The sequence below is a fragment of the Tribolium madens genome, unplaced genomic scaffold, assembly GCF_015345945.1.
Source record: "Tribolium madens isolate multiple individuals breed KSU strain unplaced genomic scaffold, Tmad_KSU_1.1 Scaffold_1;HRSCAF=32;Tcas5.2_LG8, whole genome shotgun sequence".
NCBI classification, from domain to species: Eukaryota; Metazoa; Arthropoda; class Insecta; order Coleoptera; family Tenebrionidae; genus Tribolium; species Tribolium madens.
The window spans coordinates 11,463,901-11,484,479 of NW_025400984.1; the positions used below are offsets into that span (position 1 = coordinate 11,463,901).

Consider the following 20,579-nt stretch of genomic DNA (forward strand, 5'->3'; position numbering starts at 1 on the left):
AAGTGATTTGGGAATTTTAGTTAAAGTTTCGGTAATTTTGAAAATATCTGTTGGCAACACTGCACTAGTGTTTGTTGTGTGTGCTGTTTTGGTGCTTTTTTTATTTTTCTATTAAGATTTTTCAATTTTTACCCGTTTTTTGTGGGTTTTAAGCTCAACTTGCGCTTTGTCAGTGTTTCTGTAGAAAAAATTGGTATTACTTCGTGACTAGAAACTCCCAATTCGCGAAATTATCAAGTTTTAGGTTATGTAGAAATTTTTCGTTTTATTTTCACAATGTCGAGTTCAAAGAGTATAGGAACGCCTGAAGTCCTCATGCAATTGGACCAAAATGAATTGCAGAGCATTAAAGTGAAGATTACGAGAAAAAACTTGGACAAGCCTCTTGTCACGGGGCTTTTGAAGCGGGGCTTGGAAGACCCCGCTGACTTAAAAGTTCATTTAAGACCCGGTAATTGGATTTTTTATAAACGAGACGAAAATTTTTGTATTTTAGTATGTTTTTGTGGTATTGCAAAATTACAGTTTTCTGTAATGGTGGGTAATTTTGTAATTTTGATTCGAATAAAGATTTTTCAGTAAGGAAGAAAGAAATTTTTCAAGACATACGACAAGGACCATCACTTCGATGTAACAATTTGCGTAAAGATAGTCTGAAAATGTGAAAAATGTAAGTTGGTTTTCTAGATAAGTAAATTACTTAATTAGTCGTTTTTTAATTAACATAATTAATTTTAATGTAACGTTCAATAATATTTTAATTTTGAAGTTGATTTTTAATTAAGCATTCTTATTTTTTTTATTCCTCTTATTATGGTCAAGCAAGAATACAAGAAGAAGGAATGGAAGAATAGAAGAGTTTGACACAATAATTCAATTTTAAATTAATGAAATAACTTTTTATTGCTTGTATGTCAAATTTAATTTAATTAAATAACAATTAAATAATGTTAAATGAGATAATTTTGTAAATACTGTTATTTTTTCAAAAGTTTGAATTGCTTTGAATTGGGGGAAAATAAATGAAGGACGAAGAGCAGAAGACAAGAAGCCAAACTTTGAAGATTTATTTGTCCTAATAATAATTTCACAGTAATTTTAAATTAGAATTGAATTGAATTAAACTGATTCAGTAATTAATTCGAGTTGCTTGAGATGATTTTTTGTAATTACTGTATTTTTTTTTCGTAAACTGATGGAAAATGAAGAACAGAAGACAAGACGCCGAAGATGAAGATTTTTCGTTTATTATAATATTTTTTGCTTAGATTTCTTTCGGGTATTTTTGCGAAAAACTGTGAAAAAAACGTTTGATTTCAGGTGAAGGTGTGCGCCCCATTTTCGACCGCGAAGACGTCCGTGTAAATCTCCGATTTAGTGACGACGCACCGGTAAATCCCCCAAAAACCGGAAACGACAAAGCACGGAGCCGAAGTCCCACTAAACGTCGCAGTCCACAGCCGCACACCTCCAGGGATTACCCCAGAAGTCGTGATTACCATTCCCCGAGACATCGGTACTTCCCCACAAAAAAACCCAATTTATTTGTAATTCATTAAATTTCAGACGGAGTAGTTCACGGTCGAAGAAAGTTGTCTACAAGACTTCGCCCCCTCGTTATCGATATAGCAGGTCTCCGAGGCGAAGCCGCGACCGGTCTCCGAGGTACCGCCCGAGGTCGAGGTCCCCCACACACCGGAGACGCAGCAGGAGTCGGTCCCCCTATCGCAGGTCGCGGTATAGCAGATCCCCCGATTATCGACGGTATGAGAGACGCAGCAGGTCCCCCAGGAGGCACAGACAGACCCCCGAGAGGCATGAAATTGCCTATCAGGCTCGAGTACCCCCATATTTAGAAGTAAGTGATTTGGGTCAGTGTTGCCAGTCGTCCAAAAAATTGTACTAGACGACAATGTTGCCAATCTTATATATCAAGTGACTGTAAAATGACAGCACCAAATTTAAAATCTTAATTTGGCAACCTTGACATTCAAATTCAAACGTCAAATTTTTATATGCAATTGTCACTCGTTTGCGACGGCAGATTATTGATTTAGTCGTCACCAATAATTCAGTGTTGCCAATAGAATTTTTTGTCACAAACATTAATCGTCACCCGTCGTATTATTCTTTAAAATATCGTCAAATGTTATTGAAAAATTCAATACTGACAATCTTAATGTGTAAAATTCACCAATTGTCACTTCTACCAACTTAACACTTTTACATATGTTTATTAAAAAAACGAACTTTAGATAATTTATTAATAAAAAAAAAAACGATTTTACGGAAATTAATGGAAGTTTCATTGCTCTCAAATCTGATAACTGACGTTTTAGGGTAAAAGATAGTACCAACACAAAAAAGTGGCAAACACTGGCAAGACTGTTTGAGTTTGTTGGGTTGGTAATAATATTTTTGTAGGCGCCTGAACTTTGGATGCCAGGCCCGAGGATTCCAATAATGCCGCCAATGGCTTTCCCGTATCCCCCTTTGAGACATCCCATGATGTATCGGGGGCCCCCTTTCAGACCTAGGATTATTTATAACAATCCCAGGCCTAGAGTGACACAAGCAATTACGAGTGCGACTGTCACAACAATGACGACGACTGCAACGCCCCAAATTACGGAAAGTGAAGAACAGAAAAATGAAAGTGTAGAGGAACAAAGAACTGATTAAAATAAAGTTGTAAATTGTTTATTTAGAAAAAATGAATCCAGTTGATTTAAAATAAGTTATAAAACACAAGAAAAAAATCATTTGAACGCAACTGTGTCCAACATCGCCCCCAAACACTGTACAATATTATTAGTCATGAGCAAATCGACTTTTTCCTCAAGGTGGCGTTTCGGGTCTTGTTTCCCAACATTTTTAATCGCTAATTGCTCTGGAGTCATTTTTTCTTCCTCTTCCAAAGCTTTGTTATAATTTTTGGCGAGTTCTAAAACATCAGCGACGGTTTTTTCATTAATTCCGCAATTATTTTTATAATCTGCAAGAATTAAGCCATCCATCCATGATTTTTTATGCAGATTGAGTAACATTTTTTGTTCTAATTCATTCTTTCGGTAGTTAATACTAATAGAGTAGTAGTGTCTGTTAAGTCCGTGGATGAGGGCTTGCACTGAGGGTTTCTGCAAGTGCCCCAAATTCGACGTTGTCTGGCGGGGCTCCTGCCCCAAGACCATCATATTAGGGTTAATTAACCTAAAAGCATCGATGACGACTTTCCCCTTGACGGATTGAATGGGGTCCACGACTACGGCCACCGCGCGCTCACTTAGGGCTTCAAACGACTGCTGGGTGTTGATATCCACCCCTGATAACCAGCACCCGAATCCGGGATGGGAGTGGTACCATCCGACTACCATTTCCGGGCGGCCTGTCTGTCGCAACATGTCCAACATTTTGGCCTGGAAAACGGGGTCTACGGCCTCGACACTGACCCCAGTCCCGGTTTGGGGCATCGCAAACACGTCAATGACCCTCACGGTGTAGTCGTCGACGAATTCGCCTAAAGTTTGCAATGAAATTGTGCAAAGTCATGACTTGAACTCACCCAACATCAAACCCATGACTTCCATGGGTACCCCAGCCCTCCCATGTTTCAACATCTTCAAAAGGGCCAAAGACGAGATGTACACTTGCTCGGCCGTGTCCACCACGGGGGCGTCGGACGGTGGGGGCGCCTGAGACAAGCCCGGCATTCCGCCACCCAAACGAAGCAAACGATCCATTCTCTTCAAACACAAATTCAAGTCTGTCAAAAATTGCAAATCATGACAGTTAATTGACATCTGACGGTTGACATACCGGTATTGCAACTCCCTGTGATGGCGAACGAAACGCACAAAACGAGTATTTTGCACGAGAAATACGCAAGTGGGCCCCACGGTTTAGGTAAACCCCGTTCCAGGTGACTTAACTTAACTCGGGGGAAAAATAATTAAGCGTAAAATAAACACGGGTGGTTTAATTACCGACTGAGTTTAGTATGACATTTCAAATGGCGGTAAATTTGAATTGGTTTCAGGGGACCCCGAGGATCGCTCGTTGCGAAGAGTCGAAATCGACGTTATGATCCCGAAAAAAATGCGTGAAATTGCACGAGACGAAAAGTGTACCGACGTTGTTGAAAAATTCACCGAATGTTGCAAAAATAACAGCATATTAATGACTTTTAAATGTCGCAAAGAGAACGCTGCACTGAAACAATGTCTCACTCGTTGGTACGAAGACGAAGATTTCAAAAATCGATGCAAGGAAGAGTATTTAAATGAAAGGAGTGAATACAGAAGGACGGGGGTTACCCAAAAACAGAAACAAAGATTGGCAACTTCAATGTAACTTTTTTATTAGAAAAGTAGTAATAAATTAATTTTGGTCGATTTGGGGGGTCCACCGTTTCATTATTGTTTCCTTGATCGCAAACTTGCTAATATCATTGAAGGAAATTGTATCGGGGGAAATACCGGGGCAAACAATCTCGCAAATCAGCAATTCCTGGAAAAAAAATAAGTACGAGTTTTTCAATGGTTTTACTCACTTTTCGTGCAGTTTCACACAACCGATTCAGACCCATTAAATGGGTTTTTTTCATGGAACGTCTATTTTGACTTTTTATCAGTTTCAAATCCTCGTCAACGACACAAATTATCACGACATAGGACGCATGATAAAAAGGTGGTCCTTGTTTGTATAACACTAAAAAATCAAAAAATCAGTAGGATTTTGACACTTATGCGTGAAATCATTACAAAAATCACCCCCAAATTTAATCCCCGGTTTTACGACCCAATTTTTTGACCTAAAATAATAATACGCAATGTAATTCTGAATGAAATATTTATCACTCTTTTTGAAAACATCCCATAATTGTTGGGGACTTAAACACACTTCATCGTAAACATCGAGACAATTAATTGCAGTTGCAAGAAAAAACGCCTCTTCGAGCCCTAAATTAACACTTTCGCGGATCCCGGTCGAATCAAACTGAAATTCGGGTTTAAAATTCGTAAAATCGGTCTCAAAGTTCGGCAAAATCACAATTTTCTTCGCCTTGTCTTTCGCGTAACGTTTGCGGTTGTCGTAAACCCGTTTGAAGACAATTTCGGGTTGTTTAACCCCAAATTGGGGGTAACTCCGGGACAAGTTCGCTTTCCCGAAATACCCCATCGAAATAACCGTTTTCATGTCATTGGAGTCGTCGAGAGTGACACAAAACCCGTCGAAGAACCCTCTAATCCGGTGCGAGACCACCGGTAATGGGGGGCTTGGTTGCAATTTGCAATTTTTTTTAGGCCGGGGGAGGTTCATTTTGAACTTTGGCGCGCTGTCACACTTGTGCCAACACAACCCGGTTTGTTGTCCCACTCTAGTGCGCACATTAACCGGGTTATTTGTTAGTGTTGGGTTGGTATCGCGTGTCAATAATCACAAGACTTGTCAGGTGTAGCCAAAAAAACACGATTGGGGTTTAGTGTGGTTTTTTCGTGAAAAAGTGCACCGTTTTGTGTGAAAATGTCTTCGGCGCAAGTTCCCGCAGGGGCCGACCCTAAAATCAAAGAAATTATCACTTCGCTGGATGACGAAAAAATAGGTAAAATTGTCATTTCAAGTTGCAAAATTTTCGGTGTAAAGTCACACTCGACGTACCAAAATCGTCCTAAATGATCGAAATTTGTTAAATTCTCGGTAATTTCCCACATTAATTGGGAAAAAGTCAGGTTTAGTACCTCACGTGACACTTGTGACTATCAAACCAGTGGTACCAAACAATTTCAGTTTTTGTTGATATTGGCGAAATTCCCGGTTTTTGTTCACAATGTGGGCGATTTCAGACATGCTGGCGGCGACAAGTGTCTTGCAGCAGCGAGCCACCGACATCCGGGCCCAAAAAGTCAACTGGCAGTCCTATTTCCAGTAAGTGCCCCCTTGTGCCCCCTTTATCCAACTCTCGTTGCGTTTAGGTCGCAGATGATATCGCAGGACGACTACAAATTCATCGCAGCGTTCGACGTGTCCGACAGCGCAAAACGCGAGAAATTACTCCAAACCGATCGCTTGCAATGCGCCCAAACCTTCCTCAACCTCTTGGGACACGTCTCCAAGGACCAGACATTGCAATACATTCTCGTCCTCATCGACGACATGCTGCAGGTGATCCAATCCGGCCTAAACCGGTTTTTTCCACTAAAAAATCAATATTTCCCCAGGAGGACCGCACCCGCGTCGAAATCTTCCACGAATACGCCAGCAAGAAGAAGGAGTCGGTTTGGGGCCCCTTTTTGAACCTGCTCAACCGCCAAGACGGCTTCATCACGAACATGACGTCGAGAATCATCGCGAAAATTGCCTGTTGGTCGCAGACGCCCATGGAACGCTCCGATTTGCACTTTTATCTCACGTGGCTCAAAGACCAGCTCAAAATGCAGGTAATTGGGTGATTCCCCGGCCTGTTTTGAGGCTTAAGGGCAGTTTGTGTTGTGTGTGTGTGTGTTTGTGTCTGGGGGGCTTGGTGACGGCTTAACTCGTCTTGAAAAACACTAAACACTATAGTAGAACGGCTTTCGCTTACACAGTTTTGCCAACGAAAAAACACTTTCGTTTTGTAGTACGATGATTTAGCCGCACAATTGGCCAAATCGGATGCAACAAGGGGGCCGAGTGGTGAACACGCCACTGAAACTTACACCGAAGTTTCGTTCGACGAACAACAAACACCTACCGAAATTACGGTAACTTCATCGAAGCATTTTTGCATTAAAAAAATTAAATTATTATCGTCAAGTTGATGCAACAGGGCTTTTTGGTCGGTGTTGAGACATGTTGCATGACTCGCCATTTACTAATCCATCAATTTACTAACCCTTATTTTGAATTTGGCGCTACAAATATAATTAAGTTACCATGGTAACGAGACTTTCGGGGGCTGGAAATTCAAACAGTGAATTTTTTTTTATTTTGTCGAACAATAAAATTACCATGGCAACGGTGTAATAAGGAGCGGTAAATTTAAACAGTGAAACTTAAAAAGACCGAAAATCTTTTGTTATAGTAATAAATGAGAGATTATAAATAAATAAAAATTTGATTGTAAGTTATTTCAAATTTATACAGTGTGAAACGACAAAAAACACGATTAAAATATGCTCTATATTCTTTTAATGATCATTGCTGATTTTGACGAAACAAAAGACATCACGTGACTTAATTGTGTTTGTTTGTTATCGTTAAATTTGGAGAAAACAATTTCGTTTCTATTTTTTTGAATTTGGCGCTGAACATAATAAAATTACCATGGCAACGGAGGCGGGGTAATAAGGAGCGGTAAATTTAAACACTCAAACTTAAAAAGACCGAATTTTTTTTATTATGGTAATAATAGAGAGATAACAAATAAATAAAAAATTGATAGTTTATAAGTTATTTCAAAGTTATACAGTGTGAAACAACAAAAAACACGATTAAAATTTGCGAAACACATCATGTGACTTAATTGTGTTTGTGATTGAATAATCTAATGGTTCAATAAAGTGTGGGAAATTCAAACAATCAAACTAAAAATACGGAAAATTGCTTGCTATGGTGATAAATGAGAAATTATAAATAAAAAATGGATAGTTTTGTTTGAAATAAGTTATTTAATAAATAAGTTAATTAATTATTTAATTTAATTTCGTTGAAATTTTTCGAATTTGGCGCTGAAGCATAATAGAGTTACCATGGCAACATAGTCTTCAATGCGCGGCAAATTCAAATAGTGAAATCTTAACGACGATGAAAATTATTAATTTTTAAAACGTTTTTTGTGTTTAGAACAACGAATACATCCAGTCGGTGGGTCGTTGTCTCCAAATGATGCTCCGTATCGACGAATACCGCTTCGCTTTCGTCTCTGTGGACGGTATTTCGACCCTTTTGTCGGTGCTTTCCGGTCGTGTCAACTTCCAAGTGCAATACCAGCTGATTTTCTGTCTTTGGGTGTTGACTTTCAATCCATTATTGGCCGAAAAGATGAACAAATTCAATGTGATTCCAATTTTGGCGGATATTTTGAGCGATTCGGTGAAAGAAAAGGTGACTCGTATTATTTTAGCCGTTTTTCGTAATTTGATCGAGAAGCCAGAGGATTCGCAAGTGGCCAAAGAGCACTGTATTGCGATGGTGCAATGCAAGGTGTTGAAACAGTTGAATATCTTCGAGCAGAGGAAGTTTGATGATGAGGATGTGACCGGCGATGTGGAGTTTTTGACCGAGAAGTTGCAAAGTTCCGTTCAAGACTTGAGTTCGTTTGATGAGTATGCAACTGAGGTCAAGTCGGGGAGATTGGAATGGTCTCCAGTGCACAAGAGTAAATTTTGGCGCGAAAATGCCCAAAGACTCAACGAGAAGAATTACGAATTGTTGAGGATTTTGATTCATTTATTGGAGACGAGTAAAGATCCCTTGGTTTTGAGTGTCGCCAGTTATGATATCGGGGAGTACGTCAGGCATTATCCTAGAGGAAAACAGTGAGTTTTTTTTTATGCAAAAAATCAAAATTTTTCATTTTTATTTTCAGTGTTATTGAACAATTGGGGGGGAAACAACTAGTGATGCAATTGTTGGCCCATGAAGACCCCAATGTTCGCTATGAGGCGTTGTTAGCCGTCCAAAAACTGATGGTTCACAATTGGGAGTATTTGGGGAAACAGCTGGAGAAGGAACAGAGTGATAAAACGGCCCCAAAAGGGGGCTCCCAAGTCGCGGGAAAAGCCTAAATTGTTATTGTCTACCTACATTTATTAAATTTCAAGTATTTTATTGTATATATCATTAGAAGAACATTCCGGTTGGAAGAATGTCAGGTGTTAAATATTAGATTTGTTTTATTGTAAATAAATGAGTAGTATATAAAATGTTACTTCTGGATCAGGATATGTGGCGTCTTAAAAAACAAGGCAGAATCCTACAAATTTAGCTGTTTGCCCAAAAGCAAACAACCGAAAAAGGCCTAAAACCTCTCAAAAAGCACCCCAAAAGACCAACAAAAATTGGGCACATGAAAAAACCGTTAAAAATCATCCAAAATTATCTTAAGAGTACTCTAAAAAACTTACAAAATCCGTAGCTTTTAGCATTTTTTTTTTTAAATTTGACGTCGGTTACTACAAGGGGCGTGCCCACGCGGGAAATTCAAACAAGTTTAATAAAAATAACTTTTATTGCAATTAATTAAAGATTATATTTTGGATGGTATTTGTTTGACGTCCCCCACGGCTGCGATGACTTCGATCTCGACTTTGGCCCCCATTGGCAGTTTGCCGACTTGGAAGGTGGACCGTGCGGGATGGTTCTTGGTGAAGAAGTCTTTGTAGACGTCGTTGACAGCCCCAAAGTCGTCGATGTTGTTGAGGAAGATTGTGGTTTTGGCGACTTTCTCGAACGAGGAGCCGGCTTCTTCGAGGATGTGGCCGAGGGACTGCAAGGCTTGGCGGGCCTCGGCCCCCGCGCCCCCATCCACTAGTTTCATGGTGTCCTTGTTCAAGCCTAAGACCCCCGAGACGTACAAGGTCTTGTCCAGGAGGACGGCCTGGCTGGAATTTGCGTCAATTTTAAGATTTTTGTAATGTGGGGACTTACTTGTAGGGGGCCACCGGCTTGGGGGCCTTATTCGTACTGATGATCTTGCGAATAACAGACATTTTCGTGGTTCAAAGTCTAGCAAGTGACTGACACGAGACGGCTTTATCGGTTTGTTTATATCAGAGTTGAGATAATTAGTCACGTGGAAATAAAACTATTAAATAATTGCGTAAGTTTCGACTGTTGCAATTCGTGTAGAAAATTTTAACCCCCTTATTTTCAAATTTACTGAATTTGGCGCCTAAACAATACCATGGCAACGGGACATTATGGGGCGGGAAATTTAAACAGTGCAGTGTGAAAAACGACAAAAAACACGGTTAAAATTTGCTCTATAATTTTAATTTAATTAGTACTTGCAAATCAACACGTCACGTGACTTAATTGTGTTTGTTTGTCATCGATTTAATTTAATTTCGTTCAAAATTTTTGAATTTGGCGCCGAAACATAAGAAAGTTACCATGGTAACACGAGTCAATAGTTTGTTTTCATCAAAATTGGAAATGAAACTATTAAATAATAATGAAATAATTTATTTATGCGTAACTTTCCAGTTGCGTAAGTTTTTGATGTTGCAATTCGTGTAGAAAATTTTGAACCCGTTTGTTTTTTACAAGTCTTTTTTTGTGTTGTAAGTCTTTGTAGGACCTTTGGTAGTAGAAAATACACGCTAAGAGATGCCAGATGCAAAATTCGGGCCACAAAACTTTAGTAAAACTGATGAAACTGTTTGAGATTTGCCACAAAAGGAAATCACTGAATCGCACTTCCCCCGAAGTGCGGACTATTAAATCGGGATCGGGACTGCAATTTGTGTACAGGGCCCCCGAGATCAAGTCTTCGTCGATGTCCTCCACGTCCAGGACTTCGTCTTGCACCCCCTTGACTATCCTTTTCACTGTATTAAAAATCTCGTCTCTAGAAGTGTACGAAAAGGCAACGTTGAGAAACGCCTTGTTATTGTCTTTGGTCATTAACTCCGCTTGCGCTGTTAGTCTCCTCAACTCGGGGGAAAGCAGCCCCAAATTCCCGATAATCCGAATGCACACCCCCTCACTCATAATCTTCTCTTTTTCGTCCAACAATTGTTGGAACTTTTCCGTGGCTAATTTCATCAAAGTGTCGACTTCCTCGCGACTCCGTTTGAAATTCTCGATACTGAAGGCGTAAACGGTCACTTCCTTGACCCCCAATTCCAGACACCATTGCAGGGTCTCGGCCAGTTTATCGAAACCTTTGATGTGGCCTTCGGCCTTCTCGACTTTGTTTTTGGTGGCGTAGCGCCGGTTGCCGTCCATTATGAACGCGATGTGGCGCGGAATAGGGCCGCATTTTATCACATTCACGCAAAAACGCTGGAAATGAGACAACGAGGAGCTCACAATCCACGACATTGTACAGATAACCTCAAAGGGTGACAGGTGACAGGTGCTAGGAAGTGGTTACAGATTGATGTTGATTAAAAATTTGCGGGGGTCAAACATGTGATTTAAAAATTACAAAATAATTGTTTTTGACGAATTTGCGTACTTCCTTGTGATAATTGTGATTATTTTGGTGAAATTGTGACGATGATGTAACTCTAGTCACCGGTCACGTGATAAGAAATGACTTCAGATTGCCAAAACTGCGATTATGTAAAAAAATAGACAAATAGTTATTTCACAATTCCATTGACGTTTCTTTATATTTTGATAATTTCGGAATGTTTTATGTGGTTATTTTTGTTCCCCATGACGTAACTGTGGCCACTTCCGTTTTCAAATCAAATGTTTGTATTGGACATTTGAACTACTCGTGTTATTATTTATTGTTAGTGTTGGAAAAACCCCCAAGAATCGATGAAAACGAATAATTTAGATGTCTAAAATTACCGCAGTTTTAATTGTGCAATGTTGCCGCCCTGAAACAAAACCCTATCGGCCGTTTTTCGGAAAAAAATGACGTTTACGTTAAAAATTGTGTAGCATTAGAATTTGGTGAAAAATTCATCTCATGAGACAATATGAATACTACAACTTTGCGGGGCGTATTCCCCGAACCAAGTAAGTGTTCCCTGCTTCAACAGCCCCCTTTATTTCAATTTCCAGAGCCTGTTCATAGACGCAACTTTGTCCGTGAAAACATCAAGCAGTTGAAGGAGATCCAGGGGTTCATCAAGGAATCGAAAATTCCGTCTCAATCACAGGAAATCAAGCCAAATAAATTCAAACACGTGGCCCCCAAAGTCTACTCGAACATAACAGCGAGGAAACGACTGTCCAAGGATCAGGTGGCGGCGCGGCCCCACTCCTTCAATGAGGTGACACGGCCCCCTCGGGCGCTCTTCTTTGGGAAGAAATTCAGCCCGGAGAAAACCACAACGAGGGGGGTACAGACCGAACGGCCTGAGGATGTGACCAAAATGTACGAAACGGGCCCATTGAAGTATCCTAGTCCGGCAGTGGCGAAAGTGAAATTGTCGCACAGGGGGCGCGACCAAGGAGACGCCCCCTTGGCCCAAAGCATGCAAAAACTAGACTTAGAAGACAAGCAAAATTATATCAAACAAAATATCAAAAATATTAAGGTGAATAAGCAGAAACGGGAGGAGTCTCCAGACCCGACCAAAGCCCCCCCCGAGTACCAGAAAGGTGTGCTCCCCCGATACCTAAAAGAGAAGAAAGTGACCAAAGATGAGAAATCTGGGGTTTTTGAGGAGAATATTTCCGGTTTGGTTTTATTGCCTGACGATGAGAGACGAGAATATTTAAGGGTGGCTCGTGAAAGTGGGTTTTTCCCCCAATTTTGCTCTTATTTAACAATTTTTTGTAGATTACGCCGCCTTGATTAAGGAATTGAACTCGATGCCTGTCAGTAATGACACCCTAAAGAAACGAAAACGCAAAATGGAAATCGAAGACGAATTGAAACGTATCGACGAGGTGATAAAGATTTTCCAAAAACCGAAAGTGTTTGTTAAAGCCGATGCGTGATTGTTTATTTGATTATATGTACAAAATTCTCTTGAATAAATTCGATTTGGTTTAGTCTAAATTTAGGTTCGTCAAGTTGGTACCACTGTTCGATGTTAAACTGGGGGAAAAACAGCCCGATTTCCTTCTTTACCGACTCGGGCGAGTCTGAAACACTGAATCAGATGATTTTTTTTTCGTAAAATTGTCAAACCTGAGCCGTGGGTCGCATTTCGGGTGTCTGACAGTCCGAATTGCCCCCGAATCGAGTCGGGGGCCTCGAATTGGGTCTTGAACACTTTGGTGGGGCCCATGAGTTGGCGCCACTTTCTGATCGCGTCCTCCCGGGCTAGAATGTAGAAGTCGGACGGGCCGCTAGGGGAACCCCCGTTAGTTGTGTATTTCGAACAAATGGGGCTCACCTGGTCATGAATGTGACTAATCGTTTGTAGAAAAATTTCGTTTTGTGTTCGTGGTAAAATGCTTCGGCTTCGTGGAGCTGAATCGCGTGTCTTTTCGATTTGACCACTTTAAAGTTTGAGGTTAGGATCACATTCCGGATTTTTTCTACAGCCAGGGGCTGCTTTATGACGTGGGGCTTCAAAATCGCGAATGTGAGTTCGAGACGATTCATTACAACGTTTTTGAGACAAGTTATGCAATTTTTGAGGTTATGTAACACCAACAAGTTCACCGCCTTTTACTGATAAACGTGAAAATACTAATTTTTTGACATAAAATCATAATTTGATTTGCTAAATAGTTAATTTTGAGTTGGTATAAAGTACAATTGACGTAACAATAAACTTGGGAAACCCCCGATGAAGAAAAAGTCGAAAATTTTGCAGAAAAAAACAGAAAAATTCCTGTTCTATTTTTATTACACGTAATTACTAATTAAACAAAAATATTTTTGTCGCTGTTAAATAAATTTCGTTTTTATACTTTATTTATTTTTATTATTTATTTATCCAACGTTTCCTAGCAACAGGAGCGCAACTCTGGACCGTTGCCTTAGTAACCAGAATTGCCATTGGAAAAAAATTAAATTCACCAGATTTGAGTTGGAAAAGTTGCCACATTTACACTAGATTACAAAATTGTGATTTAAATTATTTTACATAAAAACGTAAACTTCTGACAGTATTCCAAAAAATCATGTAAAAATATGAAAAATATGCAATATGATTTATTTTAGCAAAATCTTGCAAAAAAGCTGAGATCTTAGTTCAAAAACGTGCTTAAAGACTCGAAAAATAATAAAGTGACACCATTTACGACTAAATTTTGCGTTTTTCGGTTTATTTTTTACTCAAAAACGAGTTAAATCGATTGAAACAAACGAAATAACATCAATTTTAGATTGTTTATGTAATTTTTAGGCATTTTTTGACAAGGAAAACAACCATCTAATTTGGTAAATTTTTAGCAGAATTAAAAAAAAAATTAATAAACCAGTGGATTAAACGCTCTAAAAATTCAAAAACAACAAAATTCGGTACATTTTCGGCTTGTTTTCAACAAAACTGCAAAATAGTTGTGTTTCTAACTAAAAAAACGTACTAAAAGAGGCAAAAATGATGTACTTTTCGGCCGAACTTATTGATTTTTTAACCTTATTTGGTGAAATTTCATAAAAAACGAAAAATAGTGTCATTTTTTTGCAAATCAGACTAGCATAAAAATCGCTAGATTGGTGAAATTTCACCAGATCTGGCAACACTGTTGAGAACCAAAGTTCAAGACATGCGCAAATCCAGGACACTCCTACTTGACCTTGATCCTCCACGGCATTTCCTAACAGATATTACACACTTTTTCATTTCAAATGCGTCTTTTTTGCAAGTTTGTGTATAAATAAAACAAAGTGTGTGGAAATTTCAGTCTATTTATTGAAATAAAAATAAAATCACATGGAATTTTTGTCTTTATGATTATTTTTCACGTGTGTCTTCAACAGATATCTCTTGAATGTTTTATACTCGCACTTGGCACACTCGAAATACTTTATATCACTGGGTGCGTGTTTCCTCAAAATGTGATCCTTCAAACTCGCTTTCAATTTCGCTTTATACTCGCACTCCTCGCATTTGTACCACTCGATATCCTTATCAGCAGTGTGTCTTTGGATCACGTGCAATTTCAGGTGTATTTTCTGTTTGGCTTTATACCCGCAATGCTCACACAGGAGCAAATTCTGTTCTTCTTCCGCCGCATGTTGTTCGCGTTTGTGTCTCTTAAAATGCTCGCTGTAGCGGGTTTTATGGGGGCACTCGTCGCACCGATACCACTTGACAACCTCGTTGGTGTGCCTCCTCGAGACATGTGTCTCTAGAGTCTCCTCCGTCTTAAAACTCGACCTGCAGAATTTACACCGAATCTCCACCCTTTTCACCCTGGGGGTGTGTTGTTTGATCACGTGACGATTCAAATCGCTCTTGAACTTCCCCACGTAGAGACACAACTCGCATTGGTGCCATGTGATGGCCTCAGGGGGGGTGTGCTTCCGCAGGATGTGCGTTTTGAGGTAGTTCCGGTCCTTGGTCTTGAACTCGCATAAGTGGCAAGGGATCAATGTGGGGGCGTCGGGGGGCGGCAGTGCCGGGCGTTGCACGTGGTGGAGAGTCCGGGGGGGGACGCCCTCCGAGCAATAAAGTTTAATCTTTTTCTCTCCCGATTTATCCACTAGTTTCATCAACATCAAAACTGAGGTCTTGTCGGTGACTTTGCACCGACTTGTGTAAATGTGTTTCATGAGGATTAAACGGGAATAAGTCTCAAAATGGCAACTTTCACAAATGTAACAAACTGTGTCACTTTTTTGACGATTTATGGGGATTTTGGTCAAGGAGTGGGTCTTGAGTTGGGCTAAAAGGGGGGTTTTGCTGCAACACGAGAGGCATTTGTAGGGGTCGAGGAAGCCTTCAATACACTTAAACGGTTCCAAAACTTTACGTTTCTTGGAGTTTACTTTAAAAAATGTGGAAGTTGAGAAAGGGTGTCTTTGGGGGCGTCGAAGGTGTTCCGACCCAGGGGGGTGCAAATCGATATCCGCCATCTCACATTCTATTAACCAAACACACACAATTCGACTTAAACCGCACTTAAAACGGTTTATTTGAAATAATTGTTAGGTTATGTCACGTAGTTCGTATGTTTTGACGTTAACAAATTGAACTACCGATAAAAACACCAAATAATAATTAAACAACGGTAGTTTAGACCTAATAAATTATTACAACGGCTAAATATCCTCACACTTCAAATATCAAATTAATTTCCGTCCTTTGCAAGTCAGGATTAGTGCCCTCGTAGATCACACGAGTAGTTCGATTACACCTAACCTCAAAACAACATGTGTTTCTAAGTCGGGAAAAATGCCCCAAAACGCGGATTTCTACAACACGTGTCTCTCAGAATTCAAGGAGATTGTCCACAAACCTGCAAATTTCCTCCAGTGAGTCACTTTACCGATTTTTTGTCACACTAGTGTTATTTTTTTCTAGGATTAGTGACCCCCTTTGTGATCAACTCAAATCAAGTTTGAAAAAATGTTACGATTACGCGAAATCGGAACAGGTCACAAAAACGGACGCTTTGTCGGAATTAGGTGTCAAAAATTTCGATTTGGAGCAAATTTGGCAACAAATCGAGTTACAAAATGAGAGTTTAACCACACATTGTGTGACTTGTGTTAGCAGATTAGTCGCTGGGAAAAGCCGGCTTTTGTTTAATAATTTGCAAAAAAGCGAGATTGAGGATGACGGGGGCGAAATTGGGGAAAATTCAGACGCTTCCAACCCTAGTAGTGAGGATTTAAACGACGTGGAGAGCTCTGATGATGAAAATGAGACGACCGAAACGAGAGAACCCCCAAAACGGTCAATAGTCGACGATGATTTCTTCAAATTGGACGAAATGGAGCGATTTCTTCGCGAAGAAGAGAAGAAAGAAGGAGTTGATTCTGGGAACGATTCTGAATCCGAAGCAAGTGTTGATTTATTCGAGTCTGATTCTGGTGATTCAGAAGATGAAGCAAAGACGGCCAAATACAAGGATTTCTTCGTCCAAAATGAAGAAAAACCGTCGACTTTTGAATTGCGCCAGAAGCGTCTTGCTAAGAAAATTGAAGAAATTGAAGAAGAGGCAATTCAGGACAAGTCTTGGCAGTTGAAGGGCGAAATAACCGGTGAGAAACGGCCTCAAAACTCCCTTTTGGAGGAAGTGGTGGAGTTTGATATGACGACAAGGCCGCCCCCTGTCATGACCGAACAAACCACAATGCAATTGGAGGATATAATCAAAAGAAGAATCAAAGATAAAGTTTTCGATAGTGTGGAACGCAAGACAAAACCAGTTGAAAACTTGTTAGATTACAAAAAGAAAATTGTTTTGGATCAGGAAAAAAGCAAAGAGTCTTTGGCACAAATCTACGAAAAGGAGTTTCTTCAAGCACAAGAACCGGAAGATAAGGAAAAAGAAGAACCCGAACTCCACAAAGAAATCAACTCTTTAATGAGGAAATTATTCACTAAATTGGATTCTTTGAGCAATTTCCACTTTACCCCAAAACCTGCAGTCCCCGATTTGAAAATTATCAGTAATTTACCGGCGATCAGTGTGGAAGAAGTGGTACCAACTGCTGTAAGTGACGCCACATTGTTGGCACCTGAAGAAATTCAAAAGAAACCAAAAGGTGATTTCGTCGGGAAGAATGAAAGAACCACGACTGATAAAAAACGGGAACGGAGAAAAAAGAAATTGAAACAAAAAATTCACGCCAAAACGAAGAAGGAAACAGTGACAGGGAAAAATGTCAAAATGGTGGGTTTTGAAACGGTTAGGGTGTTTTGTGTTATCTAATTGGTTGCGCTGTTTCAGATGGCGGAAAAAGGGAAAAAGATCAAGTCGTCTAAGGAGTTTTTCACCCAATTGCAAGAACAAGTCCAATTACCCCAGATTAAGCGGAAAACGAGCCCAAATAATAATAAAAAGAGCGCAAAAAAATTAAAATTATAATTGAATAAATTGATTGTTTTTCTCATTCATTCAATTAGTAATAAATAATGATTGTTTCTGATAAGTGTTGATAAGCTTATCGTTGTGGAACAACATAACCTCACTTTTTTCTCGTTAAAGCCGTCGATAAAATGTGTTAATTTGAGTTTCGCCATGCATATGTCGTTTTGGTGGGATTACAAGCTCTCCGATTACCTGTTTCGGGGGCTGTCGTCGCACTCAATTGGGGGCCTTGTCGGCATGTGTCTCTGCGTGGCCTCCATGTCTTTCGCTTTTGAATTTCTGCGCTACTTGCAAGCCAAACAACGTCAGAAGGAGCTGATTCTCAGATCGGAGCAACTGAAAACGATTTGCCCCACTGAGACCTCGACGCTGCTCGATGGGGCCCCCGCGCCCCCAGGGGTCGCAATCACACCGATGCACAGGTTGTACCAATTGGAAATGTGAATTAAAACAAGACAGTTGTTTTAGAACGTTTCTATTTGTTTCGGAGATTGGGCTTTGGTTCTTTTTACAAAACTTGGGTTATATTTTGATGTTGTCTGTAATGTTGTACAATGGATGGTTGTTTGTCTCAGCTGTGGTGGGCGGAGGCTTGGGCTATTTCGTTTTCGGCCAAATGTTTATGAAGATTAATTTGCAAAACTGCCAGATTATCAGAGACACGTGGTGCATGCAAAAGTGCGGAGAGCCAGGTGAGTCGCAAGGTTTGAAAGCCAATTGAGCCCCTTAAGCCCCTTTCAGATCCCGAAACCCAGTCCAGCGATTCCTGAAACGCCCCTTCTAACCCCTGATTCAAATTATTTTGTAAAATGTTTATTTGTTGACAAAAAATTGAAAATATTGGAATTCCAATAAAAATACCCTAGCATACCAACATAAGATGTAAAATGCACTAGATTCCCACGTTTGATAAACTTGTCAAATTTGGTGAATTTGACATTTTAGGTTGGTAGCAAAAAGCACTAAATTCAAAATTACGCCCCCTTTATCTCCTAAACGATTTTTTTTCATTACTGATTGTTATCATAGTGCTAAGTCCATTTTTGGGGGGCCATAAATCAATTCTAATTTTTTTTAGAAAATCTTCCAGGAAGTAAGGATGGGGAATCCACCCCAGCGTTAGAGGCCGTCCCCGGAACCTCCACAACTGTCTTAAATTGTCACGAAGTGACAGCTAGCGTACACACTGAGTGTCACCCCCCAAATTAATCTGTGATTCAAACTATTTTGTCAAAGTTGAAGAAAATTTTATATTTGTTAAGTTTATTTGACAACAAGCATTGACCTTGAACCTTAAGCCAAGAAATTCCCTAACGTGCCAACCTAAAATGTAAAATACACTCGCAGAATTTAGTAAATTTGACATTTTGGGTTGGTAGCAGAAAGCACTAGATTCAAAATTACGCTCAATTTAATGGTAGCCGCCTTTATCCCTTAAACGAATCCTTTTCCTTTCTGATTGTCCTCATGGTCTCGATCGAATTATTGCTCTTGGCATGTTTTTGTACCGAGGGGTGCCCCACTCTCATAAAAGGGTTAGTTTGTTTCTCATTTGCGATGGTTGAAGGGACCTGAAACAGCCCTGTGACCCCAAACCGATCAAACCTAAGTCTAGTAATATTACAGTGGGTTCATGTCGCCCCCTTTTAGCCCTAGCCCACTCGATTCTTTCTAAAATATCGGGATTATCAGGCTCGACATGTTTTGCAAATTTCAGATTTTGTTCGGTATATTCGTGCCCACAAAACACCTAAAAATCAAAATTTTAAAAGCGATAAGTGTCATCAAGGGGGCACCTGTGTATTGTCGGGTAAATTCCCCAAGATATCAATGAGGGCTGTGTGCATTTGCTCCGCCGTCCCTTCGAAAAACCGGCCACACCCCGCGACGAATAGCGTGTCTCCGGTGAAGACAGCTGGGGGCTCCCCTGCCGCGTTCACATAATAGCAAATGTGCCCCGTGGTGTGACACGGGGTGGAGAGACACTCCACGTTGATGTCCCCGATCGAGAACTTGTCCCCGTGCTTGACCTGGTTTGTCAAAGCCCCGATTCGGTCATCGCCCCCGAAGACTTGTAGGGCGTTTTTTGATTTCTTGACGAGTTGTTCGTTGCCCCCGGCGTGGTCCCAGTGGTGATGCGTTGTGAGGACTTTGGTGAGGTTCACGTCCTCTTTTTCGACGGCTTCGAGGACTGTCTCGGGGGCTACGGGGTCCACGATGGCTGCTTGTTTGGTTTTCTCGTCCACGATCTGGAAATAGGGGGCTGAGGGCTGATAATGGGGCGCAGGGGGCTTACGAGGTACATATAGTTGTCGGAGAGGGCGGGGAGGATCACCACTTTCATTGTGTCGAGGAGGACGCTCGAGGGGCTGCTGTGAGAGTTGGTGCGGAATGCTGACACTGAGATGAAAAAAATTGAAATAATAACAAGGTTGACATAACCTCACATTTAATTTTTTGTATTTTTTCAAGAATCTTAGGTCTATTTTTATCGAAAGATAAGATAAAAGCAATTCTCGTTTATAGTCTCATCTGGTAAATTGATTTATAAGTCGTTTTGTAACTTTTTTTTAAAAACAAATCAATACCATAACCTCACTTTTCATCAAACCTTTTTTTTTTCAAATTATTTTATAAGAAATAAAAGTAAATAAGGGCATTTAGCCTTTTTTGTTCCATTTTACTTTCTTATTGTTATTTACTACGGTTACGGATTTTCCTACCTCTGAAATATGCAGCTGTGAGCCCTTGCAAAATTCTATTAGGTAAATAATTGCTTGCAAATTTAAACATTTCAAAAAGTTCAAATCATTCTCATAAATAAACGACGCATATCACTTGAATTAACAATCTAATAAGGAATTGTACTTTAATTAATGTTTGTTTAAAAAATGTTCACATAACCTTGAACTTTTTAATGTGATTATTTGTGTCCTTGAAATAACTTCCTTGAATTATTGATTTAAATTAAA

The 20,579-nt window shown here is 40.0% G+C and overlaps 13 protein-coding genes across 18 annotated transcripts; 6 read left to right on the plus strand and 7 right to left on the minus strand.

The window, feature by feature from the left end:
• The first annotated feature begins 37 nt into the window (after nucleotides 1-37).
• Nucleotides 38-2,703, plus strand: LOC123016139 (serine/arginine repetitive matrix protein 2-like). Its single transcript, XM_044416354.1, has 4 exons — nucleotides 38-451; nucleotides 1,321-1,516; nucleotides 1,567-1,858; nucleotides 2,425-2,703. The coding sequence occupies exons 1-4, from the start codon at nucleotides 277-279 to the stop codon at nucleotides 2,680-2,682; spliced, it is 921 nt and encodes a 306-aa protein (XP_044272289.1). The 5' UTR covers nucleotides 38-276; the 3' UTR covers nucleotides 2,683-2,703.
• LOC123016138 (26S proteasome non-ATPase regulatory subunit 14) lies at nucleotides 2,685-3,955 on the minus strand. 2 transcript variants are annotated; one of them, XM_044416353.1, is made up of 3 exons: nucleotides 3,817-3,955; nucleotides 3,563-3,763; nucleotides 2,685-3,517 (listed from the first exon to the last, which is right to left on the minus strand). In XM_044416353.1, exons 2-3 carry the CDS (start codon nucleotides 3,738-3,740, stop codon nucleotides 2,760-2,762), a joined length of 936 nt encoding a protein of 311 aa, XP_044272288.1. In that variant the 5' UTR covers nucleotides 3,741-3,763; nucleotides 3,817-3,955; the 3' UTR covers nucleotides 2,685-2,759. The 2 variants fall into 2 exon arrangements, with proteins under 2 accessions (XP_044272288.1, XP_044272287.1); XM_044416352.1 differs by lacking the exon at nucleotides 3,817-3,955 and having other exon boundaries at nucleotides 3,563-3,797.
• On the plus strand, nucleotides 3,766-4,391 carry LOC123016142 (COX assembly mitochondrial protein homolog). The gene is made up of 2 exons (XM_044416357.1): nucleotides 3,766-3,903; nucleotides 4,037-4,391. Exons 1-2 carry the CDS (start codon nucleotides 3,837-3,839, stop codon nucleotides 4,348-4,350), a joined length of 381 nt encoding a protein of 126 aa, XP_044272292.1. The 5' UTR covers nucleotides 3,766-3,836; the 3' UTR covers nucleotides 4,351-4,391.
• Nucleotides 4,337-6,105, minus strand: LOC123016141 (tRNA-splicing endonuclease subunit Sen2). Of its 2 annotated transcripts, XM_044416355.1 has the most exons (4): nucleotides 5,659-6,105; nucleotides 4,761-5,557; nucleotides 4,550-4,707; nucleotides 4,337-4,506 (listed from the first exon to the last, which is right to left on the minus strand). In XM_044416355.1, exons 2-4 carry the CDS (start codon nucleotides 5,317-5,319, stop codon nucleotides 4,378-4,380), a joined length of 846 nt encoding a protein of 281 aa, XP_044272290.1. In that variant the 5' UTR covers nucleotides 5,320-5,557; nucleotides 5,659-6,105; the 3' UTR covers nucleotides 4,337-4,377. The 2 variants fall into 2 exon arrangements, with proteins under 2 accessions (XP_044272290.1, XP_044272291.1); XM_044416356.1 differs by lacking the exon at nucleotides 5,659-6,105 and having other exon boundaries at nucleotides 4,761-5,630.
• On the plus strand, nucleotides 5,421-8,922 carry LOC123016137 (V-type proton ATPase subunit H). Of its 2 annotated transcripts, XM_044416350.1 has the most exons (7): nucleotides 5,421-5,602; nucleotides 5,844-5,925; nucleotides 5,973-6,162; nucleotides 6,219-6,437; nucleotides 6,618-6,740; nucleotides 7,822-8,516; nucleotides 8,567-8,922. In XM_044416350.1, the coding sequence occupies exons 1-7, from the start codon at nucleotides 5,524-5,526 to the stop codon at nucleotides 8,763-8,765; spliced, it is 1,587 nt and encodes a 528-aa protein (XP_044272285.1). In that variant the 5' UTR covers nucleotides 5,421-5,523; the 3' UTR covers nucleotides 8,766-8,922. The 2 variants fall into 2 exon arrangements, with proteins under 2 accessions (XP_044272285.1, XP_044272286.1); XM_044416351.1 differs by lacking the exon at nucleotides 6,618-6,740 and having other exon boundaries at nucleotides 5,422-5,602.
• Nucleotides 8,923-9,189: 267 nt separating this feature from the next.
• Nucleotides 9,190-10,123, minus strand: LOC123003860 (rutC family protein UK114). The gene is made up of 2 exons (XM_044396890.1): nucleotides 9,628-10,123; nucleotides 9,190-9,581 (listed from the first exon to the last, which is right to left on the minus strand). The coding sequence occupies exons 1-2, from the start codon at nucleotides 9,687-9,689 to the stop codon at nucleotides 9,227-9,229; spliced, it is 417 nt and encodes a 138-aa protein (XP_044252825.1). The 5' UTR covers nucleotides 9,690-10,123; the 3' UTR covers nucleotides 9,190-9,226.
• A 25-nt stretch (nucleotides 10,124-10,148) lies between these two features.
• LOC123003858 (dehydrodolichyl diphosphate synthase complex subunit DHDDS) lies at nucleotides 10,149-11,252 on the minus strand. Its single transcript, XM_044396886.1, has one exon. The coding sequence runs from the start codon at nucleotides 11,023-11,025 to the stop codon at nucleotides 10,168-10,170; it is 858 nt and encodes a 285-aa protein (XP_044252821.1). The 5' UTR covers nucleotides 11,026-11,252; the 3' UTR covers nucleotides 10,149-10,167.
• On the plus strand, nucleotides 11,032-12,667 carry LOC123003857 (enkurin domain-containing protein 1-like). 2 transcript variants are annotated; one of them, XM_044396885.1, is made up of 3 exons: nucleotides 11,032-11,676; nucleotides 11,735-12,399; nucleotides 12,446-12,667. In XM_044396885.1, exons 1-3 carry the CDS (start codon nucleotides 11,627-11,629, stop codon nucleotides 12,604-12,606), a joined length of 876 nt encoding a protein of 291 aa, XP_044252820.1. In that variant the 5' UTR covers nucleotides 11,032-11,626; the 3' UTR covers nucleotides 12,607-12,667. The 2 variants fall into 2 exon arrangements, with proteins under 2 accessions (XP_044252820.1, XP_044252819.1); XM_044396884.1 differs by having other exon boundaries at nucleotides 11,048-11,676; nucleotides 11,722-12,399.
• On the minus strand, nucleotides 12,240-13,447 carry LOC123003859 (nucleoside diphosphate kinase 6-like). The gene is made up of 3 exons (XM_044396889.1): nucleotides 13,008-13,447; nucleotides 12,800-12,960; nucleotides 12,240-12,753 (listed from the first exon to the last, which is right to left on the minus strand). The coding sequence occupies exons 1-3, from the start codon at nucleotides 13,217-13,219 to the stop codon at nucleotides 12,611-12,613; spliced, it is 516 nt and encodes a 171-aa protein (XP_044252824.1). The 5' UTR covers nucleotides 13,220-13,447; the 3' UTR covers nucleotides 12,240-12,610.
• Nucleotides 13,448-14,352: 905 nt separating this feature from the next.
• Nucleotides 14,353-15,643, minus strand: LOC123004153 (zinc finger Y-chromosomal protein 2-like). The gene is made up of 2 exons (XM_044397271.1): nucleotides 14,531-15,643; nucleotides 14,353-14,382 (listed from the first exon to the last, which is right to left on the minus strand). Exons 1-2 carry the CDS (start codon nucleotides 15,641-15,643, stop codon nucleotides 14,353-14,355), a joined length of 1,143 nt encoding a protein of 380 aa, XP_044253206.1.
• Nucleotides 15,644-15,732: 89 nt separating this feature from the next.
• Nucleotides 15,733-17,663, plus strand: LOC123016256 (U3 small nucleolar ribonucleoprotein protein MPP10). The gene is made up of 3 exons (XM_044416530.1): nucleotides 15,733-16,042; nucleotides 16,092-17,409; nucleotides 17,467-17,663. The coding sequence occupies exons 1-3, from the start codon at nucleotides 15,963-15,965 to the stop codon at nucleotides 17,602-17,604; spliced, it is 1,536 nt and encodes a 511-aa protein (XP_044272465.1). The 5' UTR covers nucleotides 15,733-15,962; the 3' UTR covers nucleotides 17,605-17,663.
• LOC123016259 (high affinity copper uptake protein 1-like) lies at nucleotides 17,661-18,873 on the plus strand. 2 transcript variants are annotated; one of them, XM_044416534.1, is made up of 3 exons: nucleotides 17,661-18,029; nucleotides 18,076-18,299; nucleotides 18,349-18,560. In XM_044416534.1, exons 1-3 carry the CDS (start codon nucleotides 17,758-17,760, stop codon nucleotides 18,375-18,377), a joined length of 525 nt encoding a protein of 174 aa, XP_044272469.1. In that variant the 5' UTR covers nucleotides 17,661-17,757; the 3' UTR covers nucleotides 18,378-18,560. The 2 variants fall into 2 exon arrangements, with proteins under 2 accessions (XP_044272469.1, XP_044272468.1); XM_044416533.1 differs by lacking the exon at nucleotides 18,349-18,560 and adding an exon at nucleotides 18,686-18,873 and having other exon boundaries at nucleotides 17,662-18,029.
• Nucleotides 18,833-20,518, minus strand: LOC123016257 (hydroxyacylglutathione hydrolase, mitochondrial). The gene is made up of 5 exons (XM_044416531.1): nucleotides 20,331-20,518; nucleotides 19,904-20,007; nucleotides 19,404-19,856; nucleotides 19,232-19,357; nucleotides 18,833-19,178 (listed from the first exon to the last, which is right to left on the minus strand). The coding sequence occupies exons 1-5, from the start codon at nucleotides 20,398-20,400 to the stop codon at nucleotides 19,035-19,037; spliced, it is 897 nt and encodes a 298-aa protein (XP_044272466.1). The 5' UTR covers nucleotides 20,401-20,518; the 3' UTR covers nucleotides 18,833-19,034.
• Between the last annotated feature and the right edge of the window lie 61 nt (nucleotides 20,519-20,579).

What these genes read in the sequence shown, in the direction of transcription:
- LOC123016139 (XM_044416354.1), top strand. Translation starts at nt 277, where the DNA reads ATGTCGAGTTCAAAGAGTATAGGAACGCCTGAAGTCCTCATGCAATTG. An exon ending in AAAAGTTCATTTAAGACCCG is followed by an intron (nt 452 to 1,320) that starts GTAATTGGATTT and finishes GTTTGATTTCAG; the next exon opens with GTGAAGGTGTGCGCCCCATT. An exon ending in TACCATTCCCCGAGACATCG is followed by an intron (nt 1,517 to 1,566) that starts GTACTTCCCCAC and finishes ATTAAATTTCAG; the next exon opens with ACGGAGTAGTTCACGGTCGA.
- LOC123016138 (XM_044416353.1), bottom strand. Translation starts at nt 3,740, where the DNA reads ATGGATCGTTTGCTTCGTTTGGGTGGCGGAATGCCGGGCTTGTCTCAG. An exon ending in AGTCATGGGTTTGATGTTGG is followed by an intron (nt 3,518 to 3,562) that starts GTGAGTTCAAGT and finishes TGCAAACTTTAG; the next exon opens with GCGAATTCGTCGACGACTAC.
- LOC123016142 (XM_044416357.1), top strand. Translation starts at nt 3,837, where the DNA reads ATGGCGAACGAAACGCACAAAACGAGTATTTTGCACGAGAAATACGCA. An exon ending in AAGTGGGCCCCACGGTTTAG is followed by an intron (nt 3,904 to 4,036) that starts GTAAACCCCGTT and finishes AATTGGTTTCAG; the next exon opens with GGGACCCCGAGGATCGCTCG.
- LOC123016141 (XM_044416355.1), bottom strand. Translation starts at nt 5,319, where the DNA reads ATGAACCTCCCCCGGCCTAAAAAAAATTGCAAATTGCAACCAAGCCCC. An exon ending in TAAATTTGGGGGTGATTTTT is followed by an intron (nt 4,708 to 4,760) that starts GTAATGATTTCA and finishes TTGATTTTTTAG; the next exon opens with TGTTATACAAACAAGGACCA. An exon ending in TGTGTGAAACTGCACGAAAA is followed by an intron (nt 4,507 to 4,549) that starts GTGAGTAAAACC and finishes TTTTTTTTCCAG; the next exon opens with GAATTGCTGATTTGCGAGAT.
- LOC123016137 (XM_044416350.1), top strand. Translation starts at nt 5,524, where the DNA reads ATGTCTTCGGCGCAAGTTCCCGCAGGGGCCGACCCTAAAATCAAAGAA. An exon ending in GCTGGATGACGAAAAAATAG is followed by an intron (nt 5,603 to 5,843) that starts GTAAAATTGTCA and finishes GGGCGATTTCAG; the next exon opens with ACATGCTGGCGGCGACAAGT. An exon ending in CATTATCCTAGAGGAAAACA is followed by an intron (nt 8,517 to 8,566) that starts GTGAGTTTTTTT and finishes TTTTATTTTCAG; the next exon opens with TGTTATTGAACAATTGGGGG.
- LOC123003860 (XM_044396890.1), bottom strand. Translation starts at nt 9,689, where the DNA reads ATGTCTGTTATTCGCAAGATCATCAGTACGAATAAGGCCCCCAAGCCG. An exon ending in AAGCCGGTGGCCCCCTACAA is followed by an intron (nt 9,582 to 9,627) that starts GTAAGTCCCCAC and finishes CGCAAATTCCAG; the next exon opens with CCAGGCCGTCCTCCTGGACA.
- LOC123003858 (XM_044396886.1), bottom strand. Translation starts at nt 11,025, where the DNA reads ATGTCGTGGATTGTGAGCTCCTCGTTGTCTCATTTCCAGCGTTTTTGC.
- LOC123003857 (XM_044396884.1), top strand. Translation starts at nt 11,637, where the DNA reads ATGAATACTACAACTTTGCGGGGCGTATTCCCCGAACCAA. An exon ending in GGGCGTATTCCCCGAACCAA is followed by an intron (nt 11,677 to 11,721) that starts GTAAGTGTTCCC and finishes TTCAATTTCCAG; the next exon opens with AGCCTGTTCATAGACGCAAC. An exon ending in TTTAAGGGTGGCTCGTGAAA is followed by an intron (nt 12,400 to 12,445) that starts GTGGGTTTTTCC and finishes AATTTTTTGTAG; the next exon opens with ATTACGCCGCCTTGATTAAG.
- LOC123003859 (XM_044396889.1), bottom strand. Translation starts at nt 13,219, where the DNA reads ATGAATCGTCTCGAACTCACATTCGCGATTTTGAAGCCCCACGTCATA. An exon ending in TTAGTCACATTCATGACCAG is followed by an intron (nt 12,961 to 13,007) that starts GTGAGCCCCATT and finishes GGGTTCCCCTAG; the next exon opens with CGGCCCGTCCGACTTCTACA. An exon ending in AAATGCGACCCACGGCTCAG is followed by an intron (nt 12,754 to 12,799) that starts GTTTGACAATTT and finishes TCAGTGTTTCAG; the next exon opens with ACTCGCCCGAGTCGGTAAAG.
- LOC123004153 (XM_044397271.1), bottom strand. Translation starts at nt 15,643, where the DNA reads ATGGCGGATATCGATTTGCACCCCCCTGGGTCGGAACACCTTCGACGC. An exon ending in GATATCTGTTGAAGACACAC is followed by an intron (nt 14,383 to 14,530) that starts GTGAAAAATAAT and finishes AATATCTGTTAG; the next exon opens with GAAATGCCGTGGAGGATCAA.
- LOC123016256 (XM_044416530.1), top strand. Translation starts at nt 15,963, where the DNA reads ATGCCCCAAAACGCGGATTTCTACAACACGTGTCTCTCAGAATTCAAG. An exon ending in AAACCTGCAAATTTCCTCCA is followed by an intron (nt 16,043 to 16,091) that starts GTGAGTCACTTT and finishes ATTTTTTTCTAG; the next exon opens with GATTAGTGACCCCCTTTGTG. An exon ending in CAGGGAAAAATGTCAAAATG is followed by an intron (nt 17,410 to 17,466) that starts GTGGGTTTTGAA and finishes GCGCTGTTTCAG; the next exon opens with ATGGCGGAAAAAGGGAAAAA.
- LOC123016259 (XM_044416533.1), top strand. Translation starts at nt 17,758, where the DNA reads ATGCATATGTCGTTTTGGTGGGATTACAAGCTCTCCGATTACCTGTTT. An exon ending in GCAATCACACCGATGCACAG is followed by an intron (nt 18,030 to 18,075) that starts GTTGTACCAATT and finishes CAGTTGTTTTAG; the next exon opens with AACGTTTCTATTTGTTTCGG. An exon ending in GCAAAAGTGCGGAGAGCCAG is followed by an intron (nt 18,300 to 18,685) that starts GTGAGTCGCAAG and finishes AATTTTTTTTAG; the next exon opens with AAAATCTTCCAGGAAGTAAG.
- LOC123016257 (XM_044416531.1), bottom strand. Translation starts at nt 20,400, where the DNA reads ATGTTTAAATTTGCAAGCAATTATTTACCTAATAGAATTTTGCAAGGG. An exon ending in ATTTACCCGACAATACACAG is followed by an intron (nt 19,358 to 19,403) that starts GTGCCCCCTTGA and finishes TTTGATTTTTAG; the next exon opens with GTGTTTTGTGGGCACGAATA. An exon ending in GGGGGCGACATGAACCCACT is followed by an intron (nt 19,179 to 19,231) that starts GTAATATTACTA and finishes GGGCTGTTTCAG; the next exon opens with GTCCCTTCAACCATCGCAAA.